The sequence below is a fragment of the Meriones unguiculatus genome, chromosome 4 (assembly GCF_030254825.1).
Source record: "Meriones unguiculatus strain TT.TT164.6M chromosome 4, Bangor_MerUng_6.1, whole genome shotgun sequence".
NCBI classification, from domain to species: Eukaryota; Metazoa; Chordata; class Mammalia; order Rodentia; family Muridae; genus Meriones; species Meriones unguiculatus.
In genome coordinates, this window is record NC_083352.1 from 37,931,461 (window position 1) to 37,955,043 (window position 23,583).

General features: G+C 45.1%; 1 protein-coding gene across 7 annotated transcripts in view; it reads left to right on the plus strand.

Moving 5' to 3' along the window:
• The window catches only part of Irf2 (interferon regulatory factor 2), a 102,646-nt gene that overhangs the window by 557 nt on the left and 78,506 nt on the right, over positions 1-23,583 (plus strand). The window contains exon 1 of one of the 7 annotated variants that reach the window (XM_060381746.1): positions 9-1,160. The exons of 5 other annotated variants lie outside the window; for them this stretch is intronic. In XM_060381746.1, the coding sequence (XP_060237729.1) occupies positions 254-1,160 (907 nt within the window). In that variant the 5' untranslated portion in view covers positions 9-253. Of the gene's footprint in view, positions 1-8; positions 1,161-23,583 lie in introns of those variants that run through there. One more of the 7 variants, XM_021659218.2, reaches the window with a different exon arrangement.

Genomic DNA, 23,583 nt, shown 5'->3' on the forward strand with positions numbered 1-23,583 from the left:
CTGTGGGTGCAGGTCCGCCGGAGTCGGGCCTCATTTAAGATAGGACGTGTGTGTGTGTGTGTGTGTGTGTGTGTTTGTGTGTTTACAGACACTGTCGCCACCAGGTCCGAAGAAGGAAGCCGGGTTCTTCTTGGTGCCCGGCGGCCCTTCTCTCCTGGCGGTCTTCGGTGTAAACAGACCTGGCACCCGCGGTCCCCAGATGCCCGGGCAGTGGCCGCAGTAAACTTGAAGGGTGCCGTGAAGCTGTCCCAGGATGCGCTCGGCCCTCGGGGCCCGGGGTCGGGTGGCTGTGTGTCGGGTGCCAGCGGCTGCTCGGGGCCGGGCGGGCTCGGCGCGCGGCTGGGCGCGGGCCTGGCCGGCGCGCCGGGCTTCCTGGGGGCTGGGCCGCCGCCGCCGCCGCTCGCCAGGGACGTCGCGTCCTCCTCCCCGCCGGCCAGCGCTGGCCTGGCCTCGGGGCTTTGTCACTGCACTTGTCCCGGCGCACCAGGCGCCCGAGAGAGGCGCGTCCCGGGAGGGGTCCGCGCGCTGGGGGTCACCCACCCGGGCGCGGCCTAGCTGCGAGCGCTGGCGGGTCCCCGCGGGCGCCCCCGGGCCGGCCTGGCGCGCTGGGCCCGACCCGCCTCGGCTACGGAGCGGGCGAGGTGTGGGGGCGGGGAGCCTCCGGGGACCGAGCGGCGCCCCGCGGGCGGGCACGAGTGTGTGGGGGTTGTGTTGGATGTGCTGGCTTAGCCCCCCGGGGGGGTGTCTCTGGATCGCCGCGGGGATCCGAGTGCCCGCCCCGTGCCCTCCGACCCGCTCCGGGCGCCGGGTGACATTCGCCCGCCGCCCGAACATGGTTGGTGCAGAGCGGCAGCCGCCACTTCCTCTCCTCCCCGCCGGCCCGGCTCTCCGGGCGAGCGATGCGGGCCGCGGCCAATCGCGGTGCCCGCTCAGTCCCCGCCGCACGGCCTCGGGGGCCGGCGCCCCTGTGCGGCCCCGGGAAGCCTTCGCGAGAGCGCAGGGCTGGGGCGCGGCTCCCCGGCTCCCCGGCTCGCGGACGCCGTCCTCTGGGCCCCGGGGCTTGGACCGTTTGCCACCCTCAGCCCCTCGTCCCTTAGAGGCGGGGAAGGGAAGGAGGCTGGCAGCCTCAGCCTCGAGCCAGGACTGTGCTCAGGCACCAGGTGAGATGCCCAGATCAGTGTGTGGAGGCAAGATCCTTGGTAGAAGGAAATAAGACCCCCTCTCCCCCCGGGATTGGCAGGAGAGGTTGTCACTCATCTGCGGGCCAGTTTGCCGCCCTTAACAACCCTGAGTGTTTGAAACTTGGGGGCATGTTCCTAGTCCCCTTCTCCCTCCCCCAGGGTGTGGGTACTCCTTGCCTTTGCTTGTGTCTGTGCCAGGGAGGCAAAGCGGTGCTGGGGTTAGCTTTCTGCCACCGGCCTTCCTGTGGCTGGGATTCTGGGCTGCTCTTGATGAATGGCTCTGGAGGGTGGAGGATAGTTACGTTTCCTGTTGTGCATTTTCAGGAATTACCGAGCTTGTCAAGCCTGAAGTCATTTATTAGTTTTATTTTATTTTTAACGTCGACTGGCCGCAAGTGGCATTTGGAGTTAGCCGTCTGCACTTCTGCTGCTTAAGGGCAGGTGCAGGGGCAGGCCTGTTGGCCTGTTAGCCTGCTGTTTACAGAAGATGAATGGGTACACTGCCTGGTCAGGGCTGGGCCCCAGAGGTCGCCCTGTAGAACCTAACCACACGCGCAAGTTCAGGATTCTATTTTCTCGACTCTTATTCTTTCTCTGTGTGTGCATGTCACAAAAATAGAAGCCAGTGAAGTCTTTGAATTCGGCTTTTCTAAGGCAGCTTCAAGCAAATGGAATATTTAGGACTTGAGTTGGCATCGCTAAGGGGTTAGTAACGTTGGGACATTTATTGATTGATGGGGCAAAGTCCGGAATTTCACTGTAATTGGTGAATGATTATAATTTACAGCGTAGCTTGTTGTGTAAGATTTTGGCCTGTGCTTAGATCCAAGAGATCCTGTCTATTATGATTTGTTACTGCTTCTTAAAATTAAACATGCACATATTTCATTCTCAATGAGTTGTCTTTTTTTGTTTCTGTTGACCTTCAAAAGTTAGGAAGAGTTCCACATGCTTCAGACTGACTTACCTGTAAAAATGTCATCTTTATGAAAAAAAAATTGAGGGTTTGTAATTAAACTGGAGGCAAATTAAGGCAAAAGAGGAATTGCCATCAGTCCTGATGGCTCTGTGAACTACGGTCACACTTTTTTCCTACCCCGCCTCCTGAAATACTTCATTAAGCAAATATTTAATATACCAGAGCTACTGAAAGCTGTTTAAAGCTTGGAGTGGAAGACTTGAAACTTTGGATATTCGACATTTGATGTGCACGGATTTCCTCATATCACCAAGGGAACTGCCCTTTTAATCTCAGCTTTGTTTAGTAAAAACTATACTTTCCCCCAGCATTTTCACTTACTTTTAAAAATAGCAAACAGACTACTGAACTGTTCATAAGGTGTCTCGTCACAGGTCTCTTATCTGCCTTCTGCCAAACAGGCTTAAAGCAATGTAGAAAAGTTATTTATATATTTGGCAAATATTTGTGGGACATGAACTACCAGACATAGTGGTAGGCTGTGTGAATGCAACTGGAACCAAGAAGAACAGCCTTTTCAGGTTCTACAAAGGTTGCATTCTAGCTGTGAGCTGACAACAACCAAAAATAAACACAGTAATTACCTTGGGGGGTTAGTCTAAGAAAGGTAATAATATATTGTACTTACAGTCTGCCTCTGGGAACAATTGTGATACTGTGTATGAAAGATCATTGTGTAAATTATAGCAACCCACAAATGTGTCAGACATTAACTTTATAAGTTCTATTAGGTTATTGTTAACGCTTAAAAAATATAGGAGGTGAGGTGTCCTGGCACATACCTCTAATCCCAGAATTAGGATGAGAAGGAGGATGAGGCAGGAGGATTGTGAGTTCAGCGTCAGATACAGCCTGAGGAGAGCCTATCTTTAAAATAAAGGTGGGGAATCACAATCAGGACAACACTTCTGAGGGCATAGAAGTAATGGCAGAGAATTAAATATTGGATAACTGTCATGTATGAAGTATGAAGAAAATACTTAACAGTAAATTATTGTGTGGATGAATTTGTGTGTGTGTGTGTGTGTGTGTGTGTGTGTGTTAGGAGAAAAGTTAAGTGGTGTCCATTGAAACCAAATGACCCGGGATTAGCTGAGTTGGATGGGTGTTTTTCCAATTTATTTATACATTAATTAAATTACTTTATTGTAATGAACCTACACATAAAAAAGATCATTCAACTAGATGAAGGTAGCAACTCAAACAAACACATGCTCAGGCCCAAATTTGCTCAGCCCCAAATTCTGTGCATCTCTGTGAATTTCTATACAGTTAGAATGGCCTTTTCGAAGTCATGGTGCGTCACTTGGGGGTTTACACTGGGTGATTAATTTTGATTGTATGCACTTATCTACCACTAAAGTGACAACCTGTAACAGGGTTGAAACTAGAAAAATGTTAGCTTGATATCCTCTTTCACGAGCCATGGTTCCCTTTGCTGCGTTCTTTTCTTTCCCATCACCCAATACTACCTTTTCTTGGTCTCTTTTCTAAATAGTATATGATACATACTTACAGCTGTGTACATGTGCACCTGTGTACTATAGGGTCTGAGTATGAGTGACAACATGTTTTCCCTCTTATAGTAGACACAACACATAGGTTGCACTGTGCTTTCGTCTGACTTTTCTTCACCATTGTGTCAGACTCATTAAGTTACTGCTGTTACAGATATGGCCTAGCTCTAGCCTACATTGCACTGTAAAGGGACATGCTTGTTTTGGATTTACTGACTGCTGGAGTGCTCAATGCTAGGTATGTAAAAACAATATGGCATTGCAGGTAAAAATAAGCATTGATACTATGTATTTATAATACATGGAAAATACATAGCACTATGCACACATAAATTGCTGTGGAATAACAAGAACTATTAATAATAAGGCCAATTATTTTCATCTATATGGCATATTCCTTCCTTAACAGGGGGGAGGAGATGAGCAGGACTTTTGACCTCTGTCTGCCCCATTCATGCCCTACTCTTTGGCTTCTGTGGATTAATATTTAGTTAGCGATATCAGCTTAATATATAATGGGCTAAATTGGGTAGGTGTGTTAGCCGTTGGAGACTGTAGCCAAGGAGGTTTGATCAAGCTTTGATTTAGCTCCCAAAGAATAATGAATTATGTAGAAGTATCCCATTTAAACCTGAGGCCATTATTTTAAAACAAAATGCCAAGGAAAACACTACCCCAAAAAATAAATGTCCCAGGCAGCTGACACCCAACTGTGGCCATGTTGTGCAGCTTCCTCAGACTCTCTCTGAATTCTGAGCAAGCAGCAGGCCTGTGGTTGCCAGCATTTGACTCCCTGGGAGCCCTTTAAATTGATTTCCCCCCTTACAAGATTCATCTCTGGACAGGGTCTCTGAGACCAACCGTGCTCATTCTAGGAAGCCTTCGTGTGACTTCTTTTCACTACTTAGACACCTGTGACTTCCAGTCAGAACTCCTGGTCAACTTGAAAAAAGCTATTCATCAAGTCTAGTAAGTTTGATTCTACCCAAACATAAGGAAACTCATGTGTAAGCATTCTGTGTTATACTTTCAGTCCTGAGGTACTAGAACCAGATGAGGCCATTCCCTGAGAACCTTGAGTTATTTGGGGAATCCAGGAACCCCATATCATTACTTTAAGTGAATAGTTAATTAAATGAAGTAACCTCCAAACACATTCACTTATCAAACATTTGTGGACAACTGGCCATGCACAAGGTTTTGGGTAGAGTAAAGGTGAATGGGCTCAGAAGCCTAGCATTCAGTACACACTCACACACACACACATACTCACAATTTATATGTACACAAACACATATTACATGTATATAAGTTGCTTGATTTCAAGTTCTAGTAATATAACATACATTGATTTATTTCAAATAACATAGATACTCATAATCACACAAACACACATACATATACATACATACACACATTCCCTAAATTGAACCCAGATTCTTGAGCATGCTAAGCAAATGTTCTGTCACTAAGCTACACCCCAAGCCTTGGAGTTGGCTTTTATCTCCTTTGTTGATTCTTTGGTACATTCTTTAGTAACTTCCCCTTTTCGGGGCCTTAATTCCATAAAACTCAAGTAGATAGTTCTGCAGTGTTTGGGGGACCAGGCACTACATTTGCTTATTATTAAATGACCAAGGGAAAGGAACATTTAGAAACCATTCTGTATTCTTTAGATTTGAGACCTAACTACAATCCTCAAGCCTAAGTCCTTTTGATTTGAGACTGGCTACAATCCATAGTAGCATGACATATTACAGTATATAATATGTCTCTTCTCTCCCTCATTATGAGCCTCTTGTTCCCTAGAGTGTGCCAGATCCCTCACCCTAGTCTCGCTCAGCTCTGTGGCCCGGAAAAGGTACAGAACCGTGCACTCACTCTTGAAGGGTCTCTACCAGGGCGAGTCATTGCTCTTAGCCTTGCCTCAGAGGCTGTGCCAAGCAGACAGGAAGTGAAAGCACTTGCTTCTACACTTTACATACTGCTCTGAATAGGCCTTACCTGTGTGGCTGGTGTCCCTATTGACCCTAGTCATCATACCAAAAGCAGTATTCCCGTCATGGTTGTCCCACTCTGACGTTTCCATTTCGAAGAGTCAAGGAAGACAGTGTTGCATGGTGTTGTGTCCTTGTGCAGGAAGGTAGTTAGGGTGGGTTATTTTTCCTGACTTGTTTTGTTTCTGTTCTGGTTTATACTTCCTTTTATGAGCTCTGATAAGCCAGAAAGAAATAGAGTTGAGCAAAGAGACATATGGAGACACATAGGAGAAAGAAGAGGCCAGGGGAGAGGGGGAGACGGGGGCTTCCTAAGCATTTTCATTCTTTCCTTTTTTAATCCTGGGACCACAACCAATGTAGTTGAACAGAGATATTAATTTAAATTTTTGTGTGATAAAAGCCCGTCCAGTTTTCACTAAATAAACCTACTGAGTAATAAGTACTTCCCGTGTCATTTTCCTAAATTATTTATTTTCAAATGTACTTAACTATCTACTGCCCTTTTTGTACTAGTGTCTGGTCGCTCACACTTCGGATGACCAAAGAAAAGGGAACTCACACCTTAACTTGTCCTTAGTGAGCTTATGCCTGTCAGGTGTAGGGACATCCTGTGTTGGCCCTGTGAACTCCAAACCTTTAACTCAGTCTTCATTTTGTTTGGTTGACGTTAGTGACTAAGAAGGAGCTGCGTACAAGTTGCATTATTTCATTCAATATCAGGATTTTTTTTTGTTTGTTTTGCTCTCCTTATCCTAGAGTTATTGAAGATGAGAGAAAGAGCAGAAGAGAGTGACCTAACACCTCTCTAGGGTGTTGGTAGGGTGGTGGAGTGGACCTGGAGTGGGTGTGGCAGATGGAGAGTTGGAGAGAGAAGAATGAGAATGTCAATCGTGGGCTCGTGGTATGGGCTCGTGGTACTGGAAGAGAGGAGGCAGGCAGTTATTCAGGCCTTCTGTCCCTGCACCCCCACATCTGGCTTGCATGGTTGACATTTATTTTTATGTCGTGTGTGTGTGTGTGTGTGTGTGTGTGTGTGTGTTGCCTGCATGCATGTCTGAGCACCATGTGCATGCCTGGTGCCTGTAGAGGCCAGACAAGGTGGCAGATCTCCTGGGACTGGAGTTGCAGATGGTTCTGGGTGTCTGGGTGGATTCTGGGAGCTGAACCTGGCTTCCCTGGAAGAGCATCAAGCACTCTTAACCTCTGAGCAATCACTTAGGCTCCACCTTCAGGACCCTTAACACTGTAAGCATATGGCACTAGGTTAAAGTCCAGGAAATGGCTTTCATTGCCAAGCTTCAGCTGCACTAATGGAGTTAAGGAAGAAGGGGGGAGCAAGGTAGCACTTACAAGGGTCAGTTGAAATGCTGAAGGAGCCTCTACTGTTGTCTTGGGGGCTAGACCTTTTAACCCTGTGGAAGATAGAACGGGACAGGAAACTGCAGGGCTGGAGCTGCCTGTAGGAAAGCGAACACGGACTTCTAGGTGACTGTCACGTGGACATGGTTGAAGTCACCTTAGAGGTATTGATGGTGAAGTATTGGGAACCGAAGGACTGAGGTCCACCCTGTAAGACACCCCCGCCCCCAACTTTCTCTAAAAAAGAGAGGGGCCAATACAGTGAGTCAGAAGCACTAAGGCGGCTCCCATAGGCCGCCCTTCCCTCCCCCATGCTGCTCTTCGATTGGGTTTTGCTCTTGTCAGATCCCAGGTGGTGTGTTAGGAAGCAGGAAAGTAGCATGGCCAGCGTTGTGCTTCTCTTCAAGAAGCAGTGGAGATTGAACTGTGAGTGTCCTGGGTAGGTAGCAGGTGCCACAGGTCACCCGCTGTTGGGAAGCCTAGAGAAACAGAATGTAGTTGAGGGTTTATACGGAGAGGAATTTTCTGGAATTTCATTTGGTGGTGTACGTTTACAATGAAAAATACTAAACATTCAAGCCAGACAGTTGCAGTGGTGCATGTCATCCTAACACCGGGGAGACTGAGGCAGGAGGATTGTTGCAAAGCTGAGGTGGTAGTAGGCAGTTAGCAGCAGCCTAGCTTGGATACACAGTGACGGTTTGTTTCAGAACAAACCTCAATCAAGCAAGAGTTAAACTTTCTGTTCCAGCAATAGTGGTGCTTCTAGGAACCTACTTCCTTGAGGTACCTAGAGGTTAGAACAAAGGTGTATGTGTCAGGATGTTTATTGAACTGGATTTCACTATGTAGATAGAAGCTTGGGAATCCTTTGAATATCTAGCAGGAGAAACACATGTAAATTAGGCTATATTGGGAAAATAGGTATTTTAAAAATGGATACTTTTGAATTACATCCAACAAGGGGGAATATTTATCATATGCTGGTTGACTGGGAGAAAAAGATACTAGATTGTACACCACCACTCTTATTTTTTAAATTGTATGCTTTTTGTTTATGCAATCTTAAAAATGTTGGATGAAAACAGTTTGATGGCGGATTATTTTTGACTTTTTTTTTTTAATTAAAAATACCACGGAGACACTTTGTATTTTCTAAATTTGAATCAACTGTCGTTAATCTCATTCCCAGAGAAATGTTCTCAAGACAATGTTCATGTGTGCCTACTGACCCACCTCCATAGTAAGTGTGATATTAGAGATAGGAAATTGGGGCAGGTGGTGGTGCACGCTTTTTATCCCAGCACTTGGAAGGCAGAGACAGGAAGATCTCTGTGAGTCCAAGGCCAGCTTGGTCTACAGAGCAAGTTCCAGGACAGTCAGGGCTACAGGGAGAAACCCTATCTCAAACCACCGACTCCAGGGGGAAAAAAAAGAAAGGAAGGAAAGAAGGAAAGGAAGAAATAAAGAAAGAGGAACTTGGATGTTGCTGAAAATGCTACCCATAGACTTGGCCATTTTTCTACCTCACTCTGCTTCCTTGTGCAGATCCAGGCTCTAGAACTGAGGTCTCTTCTAGCCAGTGCTTGGGAGACTCAGTATTGCCTCAGTATGCCAAGAATTAGTAATGGTCCAAGATGTTACCCCGCTTGACAATCCCGCCTTTTATGATTGTAGATGCCATAGAAACACGTGACCCCTGAACAGGAGACTAGAAGTACTTACTGATATTTTAAAGCAGGTCAACAAAAGGATCCTTGAAGTGTTGGTCCCCACACCTAGACCTCATGGGTCATGGTGGGGGCCTTTCATTCTGTGGAGAAACTGTTCCTTTCCTCTCCCTGTAAGGAGGAAGAGGGAGGTGGAAGGGTGGAGGGAGAGAGAGAGAGAAAGAGAGAGAGAGAGAGAGAGAGAGAGAGAGAGAGAGAGAGAGAGAGAGACTTTAGGTTCTTTGAGATGAGTGAAAAGGATTCAGGGTTCTTGTAAGATAGATGAGTATTATCACATCTAGAGATGTCCTCGCTGTTTTGCCCACTACTGTGCTTGGACAGATAGGGGTCTTAGCTTTAGCAACCTGGGACCCTAATTAAGCAAGAGGTCTGACCAGGCTCTGTTATTTGAACCTGTTGAGAAGATAAGAGGTTTTGTTTTGTTTCTTTCTATCAGATAAGAGCAGTTAATTTAGACAAAGGCCACAGATCTAAATCTCTCGGGTGTATGCAAAGTAAGTCTAGTGAAGGAACACTCCTCCCTTTACATCCTATACCTTCTGTGTTGACTTCATGTCAGATCTGTTCTCCAGTCTCAGGAGGCTAGGGCAGTTGTCAGACGTTCTAAACAACCCAAGGGTGTTCTGTTCCCTCTGTACCCACTTTGCAGATCTCCTCGTGGACACTCTCTTAGGAAGGCTTAGTCTCACAGTGATCTCTGATTTTTCAAAGTAGTTAAGTCTCTACATGCCTGCTTCATATTTGGTGAAATGTTAGGACAGTTTCACTCCAGTTATGAATGCAAACTTATTCTGCGATTGTGCTGAATCTGAGGTTGGGTGTATCAATTACTTGTCCAGAGACTGAAGGACAAACCAAATGTGGGCAGGATTAACGAGGAGGACACTTTCCAGTACAAACACAACGTGAGACACCTGTTTATTTCTTGTTTTTTAGTATCTATATTAGAAAAGTAAGAGAAACAGGTGAAATTAACAATACAATTTGTTTAACCCATTTCTTCCCAAATATTATTTCAGTATCGTTAGTGCAAAAATGATGCTATATTGCATTCTTTTTAAATGACAGATTGTGAAAGCCCACCAGGCAGTTTTTTTTTTTTTAACCTGTACCTTGTCTTATCTCATCCTGCCTACATTCTGAGTGCCCGGAAGTTACCACATTAGATGGTACAGGGGATGAAAGGTGCAAAGAGAGGGGCTGCAGAGGTGGCACAGTACCTGTGGCACAAGCCCGAGGACCAGAGTCTGATCCCAGCACCCATGTAAAAGCCAGGCCTGGTGGTTCACGTGTGTAACCCCAACACTGGGGAGGGATTGCCAGTGACAGGCCTTGTATCAAAAAAAAAAAAAGGTAGACTGTACCTCAGGAGTAATGCTGATACGTACACACACACACACACACACACACACACACGCACGCACATGCACATGCATACACACACATACAAACATACACATGTATCCACACATACACATGTACACATACATACATATGAACAAACACACATATACTCCCCCCACACACAGTGAGAGAGAGTACTGCAGGAGACAGTCTTAATAGAAGGAATGGAGCCTAAAAGGACCAAAAGGAAGCAGGTAAAGTCTTGTTTTAGTCAGAATCTCAAGGCTGTCCTTTAGCCTCTCATCGTAAGCCTTACCTGATTTTTTTTTTCATCTGAAAACAATAAATTTTCTGAATGCCCACAAAAGCAGTACACAGCATGTACCGTTCCTGTGGCCACGAGATGTGTGCATGTACCTGAGTGTTCGTGGGCCTCTCGGTGTGTTGTGAAGAGCTTTGGCCTTTTGTTTTCTTTTTTAATTTCTCTCACCTTTGTGATATGTTATTTGAGAGCCAGGATCTTGTGTTTCTTTGCATACCTCATGGGTACTTGATACGCCGTAAGAACTAGATAAATATTTGTTGCTTTGATTTTCAGTTTAAGGCAAAGGTTAGCTCAAAAAGCTGAAATCCAGCTCGGAAGGGATTGCACAGGTCTGCTTTCTGTTAGAAATCTATTGGTACACACACATAGGCATGCAGTCTTGTCACTTAGCAAGGGGACGTGTCACTATGTTGAAGAGGTTCAACACCTGGGAGGTGAAAAATTGTTCAGCTTTCCCTTTTTCGTACCAAGGCTTTTGAAAGAACCTGACATTTCATTCCCAACGGTGATATTTACACCTTTTTATGAATAAGAATCTATTTGGTAGTAAGCTTGGAGATGGGCTTCCGAGAGCTCTGCTGTTTTCTATATGGATTAAACTCGCTGTGCCTTTGTTATTGCTGTTAACAGGGACTTCCAGCCCTTAATCTGGGCAGCGAAATTCTCTTGGAATCAGGTGCAGTGTTTTACGGTCGCCTCCATTTGTTCCCTTTGACTTTAATTGTCCGGCTGAAGCGCCAGGCCTGTCCACAGAGCTGAGGCAATTTATTTTTTACTGAAGCCAACCTAAGAAATGCTTAGGTAGCTTGTCGCTGCAAGATTAAATGTGACCTTCATGGAGTCCTGTTAGCAGGGCGAGCAGCTAGAAAAATAAAGACTAAACCAAAACGTTCGGCAACAGAATTCCCAGCTGTTCAGTGGGGCAGAACTTTCCTGATTATTCTCTTCCAAGAACAAAACAAGCAAACAAACAGACAAAAACCCCACAGCAGATTAGTTTTAAGTGAATTCTAGTTGGTTTGGGGATTTGCAACTGACAGAAGAGAGAGAGAAAAAAAAACCAACATAATCTTGTTTTAAAATAATAATCCAGAAGGCAAGTCTCTCTTAGGGTACTGGCATTTTTTTCCCCCTCACATTAGGAGACTGTAACTTCCACGCATGTCTGGTTTCACCTTTCAAGTTAAGGACCTCTTAAGTAGAAAGGAAAGGCTGTACTAGGAAGTCAGACTTGAGGCTGTTTTTTCCAAGAGAACGGGTCTAGGTATGTGAGGCTCGCTGGTACCTGCTGCCATGTTCGGGGAGCCCACAAGGGAGGCCCCATTAATAAACTGCTTCTTCCAGTCCGAGGTGTTTCGCATTGGTGACCTGTGCGTTCAGAGCGGCTAGGAAACATTCTAGGAGAGGAATTGCTAGGGGCAGGGCAGCTTTAGGGTAATCAGAATATTATGGGATGATTGATTCTGTGTTTCTTGAATACCCGTACATCGACAGTTCGGTAGATGGGATTGAGGAAGGAACTCAGCAGCAAGAATCAATTGTTTTGCTCATGCATTGAGTCATTTACTTGGGCGTCATACGGTGCTAACTGTGAAGGGATGTGGACTTGACTTAGTTGGATTCCTCTCTTTCCCCATATTCAGGAGCCTCAGCCTCAGCAGGGTCAAGCAGCTAGGCAACCACTTAAAAAAAAGGGGGGTGGTGGTTATTTAGCAGCCACTAGAGATTATCTACGAGTCCAAGGGCCACATCACAGTTAATCTCATCTTGTCTGGGAAGCCACAGTGAGCATGGGACAGCCTTTTAAGAAGTTAGTTAATTAATTAGTTAATTAACTAATTCACTTTATATCCCGATTTAGAGCCCCCTTCCTCCTCTCCTTCCAGTCCTTCTCTTCCTTCCTCTTCAACCCTTGCTCCTCCCCTACTCCTCAGAAATAGGGAGCCCAGCCCTACAACCCGTCACAGCACATCAGATTGCATCAGAACTTAGTGTGTCCTCTTCCCCTGTGGTCTGACGAGGCAGCCCCACCAGGGGGAAGTGATCAGAAAGCAGGCAACAAGTCCATGTCAGAGACAGCCCCCTTACTAGGGAACCCACATGAAGCTGAGTTGCCATGGGCTACATCTGTATAGGGGGCATAGGTCCAGTCCATGCATGACCCTTGGTGCTTCGGTCTCTATAAGGTCTTCTGGGCCCTGGTTAGTTGGCTCTTTTGTTCTTCTTGTGAAGCTTCTATATCCTCTGAGTCCTTTTATATTCTCCTACTCTTCAACAACTCTCCTCTGCTCTGCCCAATATTTGGCTGTGGGTCTCAGCATCTGTTTGGATCCGCTGCTGGGTGGAGCCTCTCAGAGGACAGCTATGCTAGGCTCCCGTCTGCAAGCCTAGCAGAGTGTCATTAATTGTGTCGGGGGTTGGCGGTCTCCCATGGGGTGGATCTCAGGTTGGGCCAGGTATTGGTCGGGCATTTCATGAGACAGGCTTTTGACCAGGTGTATATATCTCATTGTGTTAGGAACCAGATTACTGGGAGATTGTAGAACAGGCCTAAAAACTATAAGCTGGTTTGATGTTACTGGTGTTTTCCCATGACGGTTCCACATGTAGCTGTGGCCTGTAGGGCTCATGTAAGGAGCCTGGTTCCATTGAGGAAAACTGATGTGACTAAAGGCGAGGGCTATCTCCGCTCGGTGCTTCCCTTCTCCCGGGGTAGAGGCCGGCAGTGCTGTCCTGAATGTCTCTCTGGAGGCCTGTGCTAAGAGAGCCTACCTCTTGGAGTGATTTGTGGGGCTTTCTCCTCACCTGGCCTGAGAGAACACCACCAAGAAAGGAAAACTGGCCTTTGGTTAATTTAAAAAAATGTGCTCTCTGTCTTTTTCTCCTCACTGTGTGTCTATAATGAATACTTAAAGTCACCCGTTAAAAATAATTACTATTCACCAGAGAAGACTGAAGAAAACACTGGCAGCAGGTGGTGAATTTTTAAATAAACGCACGTCTTGTCACTCTGTCTCTTCTGTGGCAAAATTTAAGTCGTAAACTTTGCCTTTCCAGTCATCTCTAAGTGGACAGTTCAGTGGCATTAAGTTCATTTGCAGTGTTGTGCAACCATCTCCACCAACCATTTCCTCAATTAAAGAAAAAACTCATCTCCACCGGAAACTGTATTCATGTTTAACAGTCACTTCACTTTTTCTTAGTCCTTGGAAACCACCATTCTGCTTTCTCATCGAGCTTGACTCTCAGTGCTGGTGGATGCGTAGCACCTTCACCTTTTTCTGTCTGACGGACTTCAGTCAGCAGCACGTTTCCTATCCGAAGTCTTCTCCGTGTTAGACTGAGAGCTGGTCCCGTATTTTCTTAATCCATTCATCTGTCGGTGGTTATTACCTTTTGGCTGTCATGAGCAATGCTGTTAAAAAGCAAAAACAAAAAAATCTCTTTGGGGTATTTTCACCTGGGTATATATCCATTTCTGTGGTCTGCTGTGCCATCGTGGGCATCTCTCTACTAAGACACTTATTCCCCCCTCTTTCTATTGGAACCCTCCTCTTTCCCATCAGCCTCTCCCAGTCCAGAACTTCAGCTGTTTTCTCCTCTGCCTGAGCTAACCACTTGTCTCACCTTCTCTACTGGATAAGTAAGCTGCCTGTTTGGTCTTCTGGTGTTACTACAAAAGCCACAATGGTGTGCCCTACCCAGCCCCTGTCACATGGAAAGGGATGCCCCTCCTCCGTGATTTGGGATATTTCTCTCTGACAAGCCTCTCAGTCAGCTTGGGGAAGCCCCACATTAAGATTCTTGTCACCAGGGCACTTACTCACTCTGCTCCCTCCTAGAGCTTCCTGGACTCCCCCTTGGAGCTGCAGCTCCACAGCACTCTGAAGCCCTTCTGGGCCTCTGTGATGTTGGAATCCTCCCTCAGAAGGAGTTCCTATCTTGACTCTGTTGCTCCATCTCTTACTTCTGTCTTTCCCTCTTCCCACTGCTTCCTCGTGCCCTCTGGGGTCTCTAGTTTCCTGACAACCTCCTGGGCCTTATATGACCCTTTCTCTCTTCCTTCTTGGACCCCCAGGTTTTGTTAAAGGCTCCTTATCTTACTGCAAATGCCTTGACCTCAGTACAGCTCAACCAGTGGCCGAAAATTGGCACACTCGAATTTCAGATTCGCCCATCTGGTAACAACTCCTGCCACTGCACAAGCAAACAACCACCAAACCTCTCATATCTAAATTCGCTCTGCTCTTCACTTCTGAGTGAAAACCTCTGAGGTTTTCTACTTTCCACTCTTAAAAACCTTTTATCTTTGCAATTTCTTTGCTCTTTGGTCTAAAGAAAAAAAAAGTTTACTCTGTAAGCTGTCTTAGGATTTGTCAGTTCATTGGGTATGATTAAAAATTCTGTAACGAATTTTAGCTTAAAACTTAAGACAAAAGGCTTGTAGTTAAAAATCTGGACAAAAGTAATCTTAATTTGCTACAGCTTACTTTGCGGATGATTCAACTCTTATTTAGGACATAACTATCTTGGATCTGTAACTTCAATTGAACTCTTGTTTAAAAAATAGGTCTACTAGGAAAATAGATGTTTTAAAATAGCAGCCATGTGGCTCACCTCCATCTTGGCTGATGACCTCATCAGGATGGAAGCAAGCGGTGGCTGGCAGCCATTTTTGCTAAGGTTAAAAGACTATGTGCAGTATAACTTCACCAACGTCTTGTTCAAGATGACCATGCGATACAAATCAGCTAAGGGAACACTCATAAAACGTCTTAGTCCCTCTGAGCCCTTTGTTTATCACTGTGTCTTCTTTTAGACTAGGCAGCAACAGCAGGTCTCCAAAAGATCTTGGATTAGGTGGATTTTTCTGTGACAACAAATCCCTAAGTTTATAAAGATATTCTTAGTTTAAGAGAAACCGACTTAGAGATCTGTGCCTAACCAGTTATGCTTTTACTCACTGTTGGATGCCAGGATTCTATAAAATTTTAGATAAGGAACAACAGGTTTGTTGAATAAAGTATGTTTGATCATGGTTTATAAATTCCTGAGGTTATAAAGGTATATTCAGCTTAACAGAAACTGCCTTATGTGTCTTGTCTAAGTGCTCAACACCAGACTTCTAAATATGTTTAAGGGAGGAACAACATATGATTGATAAATAAGATGTTTGATAAATAGGATTCATAAATTCCTAAGGTCTACTCAGGTTACTAGCAATTGTCTTAAAGTTCTATGTCTAGCCCCTTTGTCCTTACTGACTTTGTTAAGCATTCGCTATTTGGATACATTGAGTCATACAAGAAACTATGATATTCTGTAATGGTGGTCTATGAAATAATCAGGAAAAGAAGATTTCCAGCCTCTATGGGAACTTTATTTCTGGTCTAGTAAAGCTCCCAGTTTCTCTGTGGACTGAATTTATGGTGTAAAGTTTTATTTTGATGCTAAAGAATCTTCAATTAAATCTTCGACTCAGATTTTAAGGCTCAACCCTGATGGGGATAAAGCTTTAAAGTCCTAATTCTATAAAAGCTACTAAGTTGTTGAAAGCGTTTAAAGATAATTAAGACATGCAAGTTGATGCTCAGTCATCTTATACATGTTTAAATTCTTTAATGTACTCAGAACTGTGCTCCCAGTCAGGCTCAGTACAAACGTAATTCACTGACAGTCACAAGTGTTATTTAACTTCCTGTGTATATTTTCAGGGTTCAGCCTAAATAAAACAAGTTTGTTTTTTTTTAAAAAAATAAACAAACACCAATTTGTTTAAAACCAGGTATACTTAATAGATAATGGTCCTCAAACTTTTCAGAGATCTGCTGAATGTGGCATTCAAAGTGTTTAATGTAAAAAACTTGCCGCAATAGACAGAATTGCCAACCACCGGAGACCCTAAGGTCTCTAAACAAGATGGTGGGGGCACAGATGACTCCACCTGGATTGTGGTAATGCCAACCACTGGACACAGAACTGCTCCATGCCTCACCCACTGCCAGGGCTCTATCCAAACTGTGGACACTGTTGGCTTGACAGTTCTGCTGTCTCTCCAGTGTAGGTCAGTTTTCCCAAGTTCCTTCTCCACAGGAAGATCGCTGACTTCCTGGGTCTGGCAGGACAAGGCCTAGCTGTCCTGTGTAGCAGCTGAAGACGGGCCTCTGCTCCCAACAAAACCATCCAGGAGCCCAGGGTAGCTAGTCAGCAAGTCTCTGTCATTTTAATTGATACGTAGACCATTTGGGTTACACTTCCTGCTATAATTTATCCTTCTCAGATCCCCGATGGTATCGATGGAAATCTAGCTTTATCAATCTGATGGCGGCAATCAGAACAGCTTCTTCCCCCAGGGCTGCAGCTGCTTTGGTCAGTTTATTTCATATATGAAATCAGGCCTCAGGCCTCACTTCTGTAGAGCTCCTAGGTCTGCTATGAAAGGCAGACCTAGCACATTTTACCTTGCCGTAAAGGCTTCACACAGGAAAAGATCAACTCACAAAACAGGCTTCAGCCTAACTTCTTACTAGTTCTTAATTTAAAGGGACTTGATCTGCCATGACTGCCCTCAGTATTCAGCCACCTGTGTCTGAATGGAAAAAAAAGGTTTGACATTTAATGTGAAGTTGTGGGGGTCTGAGAAAGTTACTTAAGGTGTGTAAGTGCAAGTTGTTAAGGTCTAAGAAAGTCATTGAAGGTATGTGAAAAGGTGAGAAATGTTTCAGATCTCAAAAGTTCAGAGTTTGAACATTAATCAGTGGAATTCTGGTCAAGTACTGTTACTATCGCCATAGTCAGAAACAGAATTTTGAATTTCCTTTGTTGTCTTCTAAGCATAGACTTAAAAGTGCTTCTCATCATGCTGAAACCATTTCTGTTCAATCCACATATGCAGCCCTCTGGACGGAGGAGAGAATGTTCGTGCTTTTAACCCCAAACCAGAGCTTTTGCTATAACTTGAAGGCATTAGTCTCCTGCTTTTTCTACAATATGCATTTCAGTACAGATTACAAATAGTGGTAATGCTAACATGTCTAAAACTTTTATCCTTTTTTTTTCTTTTTTTTGTAACTTAAAAACATTCTTGTAAGCTTCAGGAAGTTGTGGCTTGTCACAGGCCGGGCGGACTCCAGAGAAGTACTCCTGTCAGCCAAGAGCCTTTGTTTCTTCACCTGCCTTTTCCCGAGGGTGGAATCTCTCTCTCTCTCTCTCTCTCTCTCTCTCTCTCTCCCTAGTTTTGGGAATCCCACTCCCAACTGCCAGGACCGTGGAAAGTTTCCAATTTAAACCCAAGATAAAAATTTCCCCCCAAAGTCCTTAACTTTACCTTCTTACCCTAGTCTGCGTCTGTTCCAGCAGGTTACCAATCAACTGTGACTTATTCCAAAGCTGCCTCAACTTCCCTAGCCCTAGTTGGTCCCTTAGAACCCGGGCAGTGAGGTAAACAGATGTGCCCCAGCCAGAACTCCTCTCCCTTCCCAGCCTTTGACCAACATTTCAGCCTTTCCCAACCCTGACAACTCCCCAGTTTCAGAAGAGATTACTCTGCCCCTTATCATAGTCACTTCTTATCATCATCATTAAAAAAAAAAAAAAAAGAGGCTGGAGTGTTAGGTCCTAGGAACCATTGAACTGTTTTACATTGTTGTGTACAGCTTTCTGTCTTTCTTTTTTTTTTTTTTTAAACTACTTCCACCAGGAACGCACAGGGTTCCACAGATCTTACATCTTTACCAACATTTGTTACTTTTAGGGGGTTATTTCTTTTTTAAGAAATAATCCTAATGGATGTGAGAGATTTTCTCATTATGGTTCGATTTTCACTTCTGTAGTAACCATTTCAAGGTAGAATGTGTTTTCATGACGAGAAATATCTGTACTCAGTATCTGTACTCAAACCCTGTACTTGATTTCAAATTGTTTGTTTCTTGGGCTGTTGGGCTGTTAGATCAAGTCATTGTCTTAGTAGGCTCCAGATGACGTTAATATGACCTGGAAATGGAACCCAAAAATCTCTCTTCTGCTTCAGCGTCCTTGGGTAGGTCACTGCCCCACAGATAGCTTCAGAGTTAGGAACTTGTCACATTTTCTCACAGGAGCTATAGTAGATGAAGATGTTGGGCGAACTCTCAATCGTATCGTAGCGAACTCAGTTGACATGTATGGTCTGCTCAAATTTTTACTTTCTTCGTTCTTCCCGGAAATTTGTTTTTATTGAATAAGACTGCCTGGCAAGCCGTCGCGGCTGATAGCTCGGTGAATTGTAAATATGGGGAAAGGTACACAATAGTATATCTGACACAAGGCGGGGTAGTAAAGGAGCCACAGGACTGTTTGTCCCCCCCAACCCTTAAGGCTGCGTGTTTATTTTTATCCATGGGCGTGTGCCTGCGTGCATGTCTCTCTGTACTTGGTGCATGCAGTGCCCATAGAGACCAGAAGCTCCTGAGACCATCTGAGCTCCTGGAAATGGAGTTACAGGCGGTTGTGAACCACTGTGTGGGTGCTAGGAACCAAACTCAGGTCCTCTGCAAAAGTAGCCTGTGCTCTGAATTGCCATATCTTCAGTGAACCCGCCTTCACCGCCCCCCCCCGAAAGAATCCCTAAAAGCAGCTTTACGTACTGTGAAAACAAATAGTGATGAAATTAAGGTGAAGACGTCTCTGCAAACTGTTCTAAGGAAAACTCTTGCTGGAATTAGTTCCTTCGGCAGATGCTCGCGAGCAGCTGTGTGTGACGTACTGTGCTGCGAAGATGCAAAGCTGAAAAACTCCCAGCCATACCCTCCAAGATCTTACGGTGGTGGGGAAAGCAGGTAAAATCTGTGGTGGGGGAAAAAGACACATGAGCATCAGGGAAGAGGAAGGAGGTGAGAACTCTGAGTGGGCTTTAGTCACAACTTCTGGAAGGAGAGAGAGACAATGTCAGCCGGTAACTACTGGGCAAGCAAGGCAGTTGTGGCTGAAAGGACACTGGGAGAAAAGGAAGACAGGGAAGGCTATAAATTCCTGGTGCAGATGGAGCCCACAGAGCTGTCCGGTGTGGCTGAGCAGATGAGTTAGCTGGGGACGCCATGGTCGGTGCCCGAGGCCTACATCCACGTGAGTGATGGCCTGCATTCCACCTCTCCAGTGAGGAAAGGCCTTGTCTGGGCTTGGAACAAAGTTTTTATTTTTCTTTTCCTTCCTTTCTCCCTCCCTCCCTCTTTCTCTCTCTTTCTCTCTTCCTCTCTCTCTCTCTTTCTCTCTTTCTCTCTCTCTCTCATTCTCTCTTTCTCTCTTTCCTTTCTTTCCTTTCTTTCTTCTTTTTCTTTTTGGAGTGAACATTACCAAGGCTTTGGAATATGTTTCCTTTCATGTTTCAGAGAGTAATGACTGTGGCTGAGTGCATCAGAACTCTGAACCTGGGATGTGTGAGAAGCGGTAAAAGGCTGTATGTGTGTTTGTAGGCCACAGACTTACTTGATGGGCTATGCAGAAATGGCTGGATCCTGGCTGTGATAATAACCAGGCTCACCCTTCAAACGTACTCACTTCCCTCCCTCCCCCCTTTCATCCCTTTTTCCTTCCCTCCCTCCCTTAGTCATCCCTACATTCCGTAGGGATGGGGACAAAAAAAGGCTTTGTCCATGCAGGGCCAGTACCCTCACTGAGGAACACCCCAGCACGACCGCTTTGTATGTTTCTAAGGGGAAGTAATACAAAGATGGAAAAATATTTTTTCTGTACTCTCTTTTGTTTTGAATTGAGTCACCAAAAAGCGAAGTGATTCTGAGTAGGTTTACAATACTCAAAGTGAAGAACAGATAAGGGTGATGTCTCAAATTTGGACAAGAAACCCAGTTGGAGAAGCTGGAGAACAGTAGAGCTCCCCGGCCAGACCTTAGCAGGGCGGATGTGTGTAGGGTTTTTCTTTGCTTGTAGGGGGAATGATTTGGCCATTTCTCTTAGCAGTTGCCCTGCATGGGGCTTTCTTCCCCCGTCCACATCATGCTAGGCCACGGATTAGCAGGCCGAACACCTGAGGCCCAGGCTTAAAGACTGGAAGACTGGCGAATGAAGCCCTTTATGTTGGCTGTCATGTGGTTGAGACTTTTTCCATGAACTCACCCCCTCTACACACATGTGACCCCCGTTGTGACAGAGATAAAAATGGTATCTCCCTGGACTGCACTGGTCAGAACACCCGGCTTGATAGGCTTCCAGGAGAGCGTTTATTAGGTATGTGCTGAACTCTTCACTGCAGAAATAAGATTTGAAGCTCTTAACTCAGAGGCCTTAGTTGTTTCTGGGGCTTATTTCAATTTATCTCATTCCACACTCAATTACAAAGAACTGCCTTTTGGAACTAGTTGAATTCTGGAGGGGCGTGAAATGCTTTTCACAGGACAGAGTAAAGTGGCTTTACTCTGTAAAGTTATGGACACATTCCATAACTGTGGGTTGAGTTTGATTGTGATTGTTGAATTAGCTCTCCAGTTCTTATTACCTGTCCACTCGAAGTTAGGGATAACAGAGGTCATCGCCTACACTTCCTGGAAAGGGACACAGAACAGACAGTGGGTAGGGAAGCATGCAAGCCATATCTAACTGCATGCTCTGGCTGTACTGGGTGCTTCCTTCAACCAGTCCACAGGGACCCCATAGGTGCAAGGACCACGTGCTTTGTCTTGAGTAACCCTGTCCAGCCAAGGCTTGCAGCTGCTTCTCCATCATCTGTCCATCATCTTTTCCATCATCATCTCCGTCATCTTCTCCATCATCTGTCCCAACGGTGAAGCTTCTCTTACTAATAATGGTTCAAGTGTGTCATTATTCTTCCTCCCTCTTGTCCTTATCTTTCTCTCTTGCTATTACTTTTTTCCTGGGATATATTTTTTTCCCCTTCCTTTTCACCCAAGAATAATCTATCTTCCAGGCTTGGATCAAATGCTTCCTCTTCTTTGAAACCTTCTAGAGAACTTCTTTTTGTCTGAGCTTTTATGTATGAAAGTAAAACTCTCTCAACACAGTTTCCAAGCAATCCGCCTATGGAAAACACAGGGTTGCAGTCTTGTGAAGCGCATGTGAAATGGTAGAGGTGAGTGTGACGCGGAGGTTAAGCTGGGCAGCTGTGTTAAATGCCCACATTGGGGATGCGCTGTAGGAGAGATATCAGCAATACTCCATCTTCCCCGGGATAGTACGCCTCTCAGGTAACGTCTTTAGGACATCATGACTTGTCTTTGCTTAGGTGCTCTTCCACTGCACCATACCTCCTTTGGGTACCGTGTCTGAACCATCTTTGGGTCCTCCACAGAGCTCTTCCTAATGCATGATTCATAGTACTCTTCATGGTGCATGAGTCAATTGAGATTTCTTTTTAAGTGAAATGTTGAATAAATTCGAAACTTTGTTAGTATACTTAGACTGAATTCCCTGGATAACGTGAAAACAGTAAACGGGTTCACTTTTTAGCCTTTATGTTTTTTTTTTTTTTTTTTGCAGTCATTGTATTTTCCTTATCACTCAGACATAATAAATTTATCACAACGCAGAGTTAATATGTTAATACCCCTTTCCCTCCCCATTCCATCTGTTCTCCAAGAGGGATTCATCTACTTCCTTATTGATTAATAGTCACTATATCTCATTATGTACAAGGTGCTATGCTTGATAAATCGAGGGGGTTTTCAGCAGTGTGCAGCCCAGGGCTCTTGCTCATCGGGACTTTGAACTGCGATAAGCCTGCTTTCAAGTACATGGTGTGAACGTTGGTTCATTAGGTGGCAGGAGTCAGTGGGAGGAAGGGTTGGGAAGGTGGAATGAAGGTGAATTATAGTGGGAGGGGGAGAGAGAGGGGGAGTCCACACTGTGGTGCTGTTCAGAGGTTTTGAGCAGCAGGTATTGGGGCCATTGATCTGCTCATCCCTGCTCAGGGCAGGGGATAGACTTGTGTTCCAGCAAACAGACCTTAGATTGCAAGAAGAACAATTAAAAATGCAATAACCCACAAACACAGATGGAACAAGAATATAAGCTCAATTGAAGATTGCTTTCCTCTAAACATACCCTTGTCCCTCTTTATTTCTTTCTAGTGTGTGTAGGTGTTTCGCCTGCCTGCATGTCTGTGTAATACGTGCAAGCCTAGTGCCAGAGAAGGCTACAAGAGTGTGTTCCATCCTCCAGAACTGGGCTTACAAATGGTTGTGTGCAGACATGTGGCTTTGGGGATTGAACCTGGGCCCTTTGCGAGAGCAGGCAGTGCTCTTAACTGCTGAGCCATCTCTCTAATCTCTGTTATTTTATTTTACTTTATTTTATTTTTCCTTTATCTTTGTGGTGATGGGAATTGAACCCAAGGCTTCATGCGAGCTGAGCAATTTCTCCACCACTGAGCTATAGCTGGAGCCCCAAACAGGCCTTTTATAGCACTGTTAAGTACAAGAAGGAAGCGGGTCCATGATCAACAGTTCAGATCATTTAAATTCTGCCTATATGCTGCCGTGCTCTTCTCTAACTTCATGCCTGCTCTTTCGCCTCATGTACCTTAAAAACAAACAAACAAAAAACAAATTTGTGAGAATTAGCATTGCTTTTTCCCCCTTATTTTTAATTTACATGTGTAGGTGTTTTGCATGTGTGTGTGTCTGTGAACCACATGAATGCCCGGTGTCAGACAAGGCTACAAGAATGTGTCGGATCTCCTGGAACTGGGGTCACAGAAAGTTGCGAGCTGCTACCTGATTGTTGGGAACAGAACCTGGGACCTCTAGCAGAGCAGTAATTGGTTTTGATTTCTGACCTTGTCCAGCCCATTCATGTAATCACTTAATATGCTTGCCCCTGACTAATGGTTTGATTTATGATTTGTTGATGTAACGACGCTCCTTTCTCCTGGGCTAGTGACACGAATCGGTGTATTTTCTCAAGACTGTAGGCAGCGCAGCTTGCCACAGCTCCTGTTCAGCTAGCTACAGGACCCCAAGGAAGCGCAGTATGCTGTGCGGCTGAACTGTGAATGTTAGGTTAGGTGTGACAGCATGCGCTTTCTGGGTCCTGTCTTCCTGCCTCTTTCTCCACCGAAGCCCAAGTTGGCAAGATGGCTGTTGTGGCCCCTCTTGGGCTCACTGTATTCTCTAGATGGATACTGCAGTGACAGCTATGGG